The 6,988-nt window shown below is 46.6% G+C and overlaps 1 protein-coding gene across 1 annotated transcript in view; it reads left to right on the top strand.

The window, feature by feature from the left end:
* TRPM8 (transient receptor potential cation channel subfamily M member 8) overlaps nt 1-6,988 on the top strand; it is an 83,258-nt gene that overhangs the window by 50,520 nt on the left and 25,750 nt on the right. Inside the window, exons 17-19 of the mRNA XM_024752768.1 lie at nt 1,230-1,321; nt 2,976-3,117; nt 4,215-4,386. Coding sequence (XP_024608536.1) covers nt 1,230-1,321; nt 2,976-3,117; nt 4,215-4,386 — 406 coding nt within the window. The remainder of the gene's footprint in view (nt 1-1,229; nt 1,322-2,975; nt 3,118-4,214; nt 4,387-6,988) is intronic.

The following is a 6,988-nucleotide window of genomic DNA, read 5'->3' on the forward strand; positions in this document are numbered from 1 at the left end:
GGGGCGGTTCTAAAGAAGCAGGGTGATGCTGGAGAGAGGAAACCACATTTCAGAGCCCTAAGACCCATCACTTGCTGGCTTTCTGCCTAAGGGCAAGTTCGTTTGCTGCTTTTTCTTAGGCCCTGGTTTCAGGTGCAGAATAGGAAGTACCATATCTTAACAGCAGGTGGACCCATGTTGGTGGTTCATTTAGTAGATTTGAAAAGTGCACGTTCCTTTGATGACACATCTTTGCTGTTGTTTTCCTGCCGTGCACAAGTCTGGTGGTTTCCTCATCTGAGCTCACTTGGACCTTTGATCTTACCTCCCCTCCCACCCTTATCACATTTCATTTTAAACATGTTTAACGTCTGTCTTTGCTGTGGGCCAGTAGATTCCTTGAGTGTCGACATCACCCCCAGTCCGATGATGTCTCTGTGTCCCAGGAGCCCAGCACAGGTGTTTGCAATCCCGTGGATTCTCAGTAAATATGTTTTGAGTGGATGGATGAATGAAAGGGTTAGATGACCACCCTGGAATCCCTCAAATCCAATGTATGGATTGCCAGAGAGGCTGTCCAGATGCAACCTTCTAATGGTTAATCTTATCCCTCTTTCAGTGTTTTCCTGACATGCTTTCTTCTGAGAAATCATGACCGATATATACAAATCATGATGGAAGGATCACTCTTGATTTGTGGCACACTCTTCCTGTCGGTCATTTCTGTGACCACGTCTGTCCTCCTAGCTGCCACACACAGCACCTGTGTGCAAAAAGCAAAAAAGTTTTTAAAACTTTTAAAAAAGTTTCTTTAATAAGATGCTTTATTGCCACGTGCCAGAAAATTTTTACAGTAAACACACAAATCTGTGATGACGGCAGTATGGATAACACCCTCTAGAGTTGTGCAGTGCACAGCCTACACCACTGTACGTGGCAGCCATGGGGAGGGACGTTCCACCTTTGCCCACACAGGTTGTACTCGCTCTCTGCAGGTTTCTCTTTAAAAACAGTTGGGATCCACGAGCCTTTTTATTTTGACTTTGTTAGCAACACATGAATAACAGCACAGCAAGCATGCAACCTACTTTCCAATCCCCCTGGAACAGCACAGGGCAGTTGCAGGGCGTACTTGGTGCATCATGGGCTCAAAAAGGATATGGAAAGAAATTTGTGAGCAAGAATAAAGCCAGAAGCAGTTGATGTTTCCAAGCTGCTGTGTCCTCTCTCTGTCCCTCTCTGTGCTGCAGTGGTACATGAATGGGGTGAATTATTTTACCGACCTGTGGAACATCATGGATACGCTTGGGCTCTTTTATTTCATAGCAGGGATCGTATTTCGGTAAGTAGTCCTCACCACGTTTTCAAGTTTCAGGTGTTTTGGGATTCTCTTGGGTGGAAAGGCGGAGGAAAGACGTTTGAAGCCCAAGATAAGAGAGAGAGGATGAACTGTGGTCCCGTTATTTTATGAATATAGCCTAGCTCTGGAATCCCATTCAGAAAAGAGGCTGCTATTCCTTTTAAAAAATGTTTTCTTACTGCAACGGTGCCGTTTCTTCCCATCATATGGCCCGAGGCTGAGCCAGGCTGGGGCTGCCCTGTTGCCATGTGCCCTCCCTGCCCCCATTTAGAGATCATTACAAACGCCCATTGTCTCTGCCTCTTAGAGACACAGCTTGGTTGGCATAAAGCTGGGTCTCCTCTCTTCCCCCCTCCTGGTGATCTGTAATTGAAAAAGGGTTCTTCATGGTTTTTCTCTTTGTGCTTATAGAATTTGGGGAGAGAATTAGAAATCGAGGAGAGAATGATGAGGGTGTTAAATATAACACAGTGTTTTCGTTTGGGGCCATAGAATCTTCTAACATACACTTAACTTCAACTTAAATGTTGGTTCTGGAGACTGCCCTCCCAGCTACAAGAGTTCCTCGATCCCTGAGGATTAGAAAAACCAGTTGAAAAGTACTGTCGAAGGCAAAAAGCAACATGACGCCACGTGATAGGGAAATTGGGGTGCATACAAACCTTGGCCCCCCGTGTCCAGCCATGCTCCCTTCCGGCCCGCCTTTCCCAAAGAGCTTCAAGGTGAAGCTTGTGGTCTCTTGGAGCAGAGAAGCCTGACCATTAATATTCTCACCTCCCCAGAATGAGATGCTTTACAGTGAGTGCTCGCTCTACAATACGAACGGGGTAAGAGCTCAGTTTCCTCCTCCAAAAACACCCTCCCTTTCTGCTTGGGTCAAAGGCCCAGCATTTTTTTTTTTAAGTTTTTATTTTATATTGGAGTATAGCCGATTAACAGTGTCGTCATAGTTTCAGGCGCCCAGCAAACCGACGCAGCCATACATATACATGTATCCATTCTCCCCCAAACTCCCCTCCCATCCAGGCTGCCACATAACGTTGAGCAGTGTTTCCTGTGCTATACAGTAAGTCTCTTTGGTTATTAAAGGCCCAGCATTTGAATCACGGTTGGATGTGATTGCTAGAGCATTCCAGTTAGAAAGCACATATGGCTTTCAGTGAACACGCCAGCAGGTGGTTAGCTAATCAGATGATCTGGTGCAAACGAGGTAAGTTTCATCCGGGGGAACCTGGCAGGGTCAAGTGCCAAGTGGCCGGGGTCATTGTAGAGGCCTGTGAGCCAGGAAGTTAGCGATGTCGGGACTGGGTCCTGCAGGAGTATTTGGGATGAAGGACTAAAGTGTCCTGCCTCTCCTGGAGTCCATGAGGGCAGTAGACGTGGCCTTTGGTTTTCAGTGGCTGAGGGGCCGGTGATGTCCCTGGTCTATTTCCACTTACTCTCAGTTCCCAGGCTTTTGGCTGTTTCTTCACGTTTGGTTATTTTTAAAAGCAAAACTTTGATTGTAAATCAACTGTACTTCAATAAAATTAAAAAAAATAGCAAATAAAATCCAGAAATAAATAAAAATGATAAAAAGCAAAACGTTGAAATATTTTGTCAGCATCTCACAGTTTCTTTCCTCTTGTTTCCACAGGCTTTACCCTTCTAACAAAACCTCGCTGTACTCCGGACGAGTGATTTTTTGCCTGGATTACATTATATTCACGCTAAGGTTGATTCACATTTTCACGGTCAGCAGGAATTTAGGACCCAAGATTATAATGTTGCAGAGGATGGTAAGAATGAAGAATATTTGTAGTTAGTTGTCCTTCTTCTAACTGCATCCAGCGTTCCTTTCATTGTTGAGAGGAGGATTTTGTGCATAGAGTGAGGCTGCATTTCACAATCAGTAGGGTTTACTTTCTTGATGTGTTTTCATCAGGGACCCCTCTTCCAGGTTAAAATTGAACAAAAGATGGCTGTTAGGAGCAAACAGCATGACTCAGTGCGTTGCTAAGAAAGATCTCTAGATTTTACATGTTTCCAAGTGCTTTCACTTGAGTCTTAACAACTCACTAGGAGCCTAGGCGGGAGAGGGACTTTTATACCCATTTTACAGATGTGGACAGTCAGGTTCAAGAAGGTTAATATGTTTGTCTGGAGACATGCAGTGAGCTAGAAGCATAGCGTGGACTGGAACTTTAATCTTACAATCATGCGATACAGACTTCGGGAAAGCACTCCCAGCCCCGTTCCCTGGGGACAAATAACAGAAAGATACACACTGACGATGTTGCTTCTCTCAGCTTGTTTTCCACGTGACCCAAACCTCCCGTGTTTCTGTCTTTAAATCAGATGGGCGTTTGGATGAGCTCATCTGGAGGTTCCTTTCCAATGCTGAGCTTCTTGAGTTTGTGGTTTTAATTCAAAGCATATCTGGGGCATCAAGTCACCATGAAGTCATGCTATGTGTGCAAAGCATTAAAAAAGATAAAGCGGTGCGTTCTTGTCTAAAAAGGAGAGCTTTTATTTTCCTTAAGAAAAAAAAAAACTAAGGCAATAGCTTAGGGGTCTGCAGAACGTGAGCTGGAGAGGAGGAGGGGGGTCCAGAGTTGGATCCCTCTTCTGCTCCCAGGCTGGTCTCATTCAGAAAGTCTCTGCTGCTGCGCTGGTTTGGGGACCTGCAAGGCAAGATGCATCCGTCAGTTTTAGTGCCGGGAAGGAGATGCCCCGAGACCCAAGGGTGATGACGGCCATTTTTAAAAATTAGTGATCAAATGCTGGGCACCTTAGGTTCCAGGGTCCCAGAGCCTCTGTCCTTCTCCGTGGTCAGCGGAGTGGACAGGCCGCCCTGGTGCAGTCCTGACTCCACTCTCGTGTCCTCCCATGACAGCTGATAGACGTGTTCTTCTTCCTGTTCCTCTTTGCCGTGTGGATGGTGGCCTTCGGCGTGGCCAGGCAAGGGATCCTCAGGCAGAATGAGCATCGCTGGAGGTGGATCTTCCGCTCGGTCATCTATGAGCCCTACCTGGCCATGTTCGGCCAAGTGCCCAGCGACGTGGACAGTAAGCCTGACGTGGCCTGGGCGGGGGACAGCTGGGAGGCGGCAGATGCTTCTAGAACCAGCCTCTGAGGCTCCCCACTCTGACCCTGGGGACTGTCTTAGGAGCAGAGGCGGCTGGGATCTGGCCAACACCAGGCAGGGGACGGTAACCCTCAAAGCCATGTCTTTCTCCTGAGCAGGATCTTACGTCCACCTTGTAAGCTTGTTCCCAACATTTCAGCCTGTGATTTTTAAACCTTTTTAAAAAGAGTGTTTCTCATATTTCCAACAGCAACGTGGCCGATGAAAGCAAGGAGCCTCACTGGTTTAGAAACGAGTGTTGCGAGTCTGTCCTATGCAACAGTGACGGGGTGCTCGTTTATTTCAAAAAGTGCAATATTGAAAAATTTTGCACTGCAACCTGGAATTTAAACTTCCAGCATTAGCCTTCTGCCAGCTATCTTTCAGAGGCAGGTTAATGGTGGCAGAGAGGGCATGGATTTGGCCACACCCAGCTGACATAAGGAAAGTGTTGGGCATGTGCAAACTGGTGTGTGTTTTGGATAGACTGTCTAAAGCATCTCTGTGATGCTGACAGTAGCCTGAGCTTGTCATGTTCTGCCTGCCACGGGAAACCCACTCCGATGTTTGCCTGGCCCTGTGCTCTCATTTCTCAGCTCCTTGGTGTTTCCTCAATTAGCTCCGTGGCCTCGTGTGGTCCTTCTGGCCTCTTTTGCTGCAGCCTCTTCCAAGACCTTAGAAACAGCTCTTTTCCGTGCAACGATGGGAAGGCACCTTGTTATTATGATTTCCCGTCTGCACACTGTACTTACCATTTTACGTAAAGGGGAGTGTGTGTTGTCCTCACGGCAACCTTACGTGTCCGTGGTTTTAGTCCTGTGAGGGACAGCTCACAGTAACTAACCTAAAGAGCCAGTGGCAGGTGGGGTTCAAATCCTGGTCCAGCCACGTGTGTGCTGTGTGCCCTGGGATGCAGCTTGGCATCTCTGCCTCTCAGTTCCATTGCAGGTAAAAATGGGTGTAGCACCGACTTTTCTGCTGGGCGTCTCACCGACCGGCGGGATTGAACTCAAACTCACACGCTCGGATGAGGGTCTGTAGCCCGGAGCGACTCCCGGAGGGCCAGACACTCACATCCATTGCCTTCTCTGAGATTCCCAGACACACCTCTCCATCCCCCCTTCCAGACTCAGACCTTCTGCAAGTCCCCATTCTAGGATCTGTCACCACCGGTCACACAGATGTGCAAAGCAGAAGCCTCCATGTCATGTCCTTGATGCCTCCTATGACTTCTTCCCCCACCTCCAGTTCATCAGCTAGTTTTGTTGATTTTATCCCCTAAATGTCTTTGAAACCCAGCCACTTTTTACCATCCCCACCACCACTACCCTAAGCCATCCTTACCCCCTGCCCGCGTGGCTCTTAGGCAGAACCTCCTCACGTCTCCCTCTGGCTCCTTGTGATCTGTGCTGCAGCCAGAGTGATCCTTGAATAGAGAGAATCTGATGTGTCACACCTCTGCGTCAAGCAGACTAACGGCTATCCGTTGCTTTTAGTATAAAGATAAAAAAGTTAACATGCTAACTGCACATCCTGTTCTCTCATTTCAACAGACCTTTCCAGTCCCCCTACCACAGGGCCTTTGCACGTGCTGTTCCCTCTCCAGATGCTCTGGGCACCCCATCTCTCCCCATTCATTTAGCTGGCTCCTACTCATCCTTCTGTCCTCAGTTCAGAGACACTTCCTTCCTGTGGAACCGTTCTCAGATGAGGTGCCTCAGTTTGTGCCCACGGAGCACACTGTACGTGTCCTTCTTAGCACTTCTCAGGGGCTGAAATGTTCAACTTGTGTGGTCAATCATCTGCCTATTCTTCCAAAGAGGTTGGAAGCTCCCTGAGGGCAAAGACCATGTTTACCTTGCCTTCCTTTTTATCTTCCATCCTAGTGAAGTCCTGGCTCATAGTAGCTGCTCAATAAATACTTAAAAATTTTTTATTGAAGTCTAGTTGATTTACAATGTTGTGTTAGTTTCAGGCGTACAGTAAAGTGAATCAGTTATACATATGTTCACTCTTTTTTAGATTGATCATTGCATAGTATTGAGTAGAGTTCTCTGTGCTATACAGTAGGTCCTTATTAGTTAACTGTTTTATATATAGTAGTGTGTATATGTCAGTCCTAAGGTATCCCCCCATTTCCCCTTGGTAACCATAAGTTTGTTTTCTACACCTGTGACTTTATTTCTGTTTTGTAAATAAGCTCATTTGTACCATTATTTTTTGGTTCCACATATAAGCAATATCATATGATATTTGCCTTTGTCTTTTTAACTTACTTCACTCAGTATGACGATCTCTAGGTCCATCCATATTGCTGCAAATGGCATTATTTCAATGCACTATTATTCAGTCAGTAAATACTTAATGAGTAGATGAACGCCTGATTCTGAGGCTTACCCATGATTCTGAGGCTTACCCATGATTCTGAGACTTACCCATGATTCTGAGGCTTACCCATGATTCTGAGACTTACCCATGATTCTGAGGCTTACCCATGATTCTGAGGCTTACCCATGATTCTGAGACTTACCCATGATTCTGAG

Source organism: Neophocaena asiaeorientalis, unplaced genomic scaffold, assembly GCF_003031525.2.
Source record: "Neophocaena asiaeorientalis asiaeorientalis breed wild unplaced genomic scaffold, Neophocaena_asiaeorientalis_V1.1 scaffold294, whole genome shotgun sequence".
NCBI classification, from domain to species: domain Eukaryota; kingdom Metazoa; phylum Chordata; class Mammalia; order Artiodactyla; family Phocoenidae; genus Neophocaena; species Neophocaena asiaeorientalis.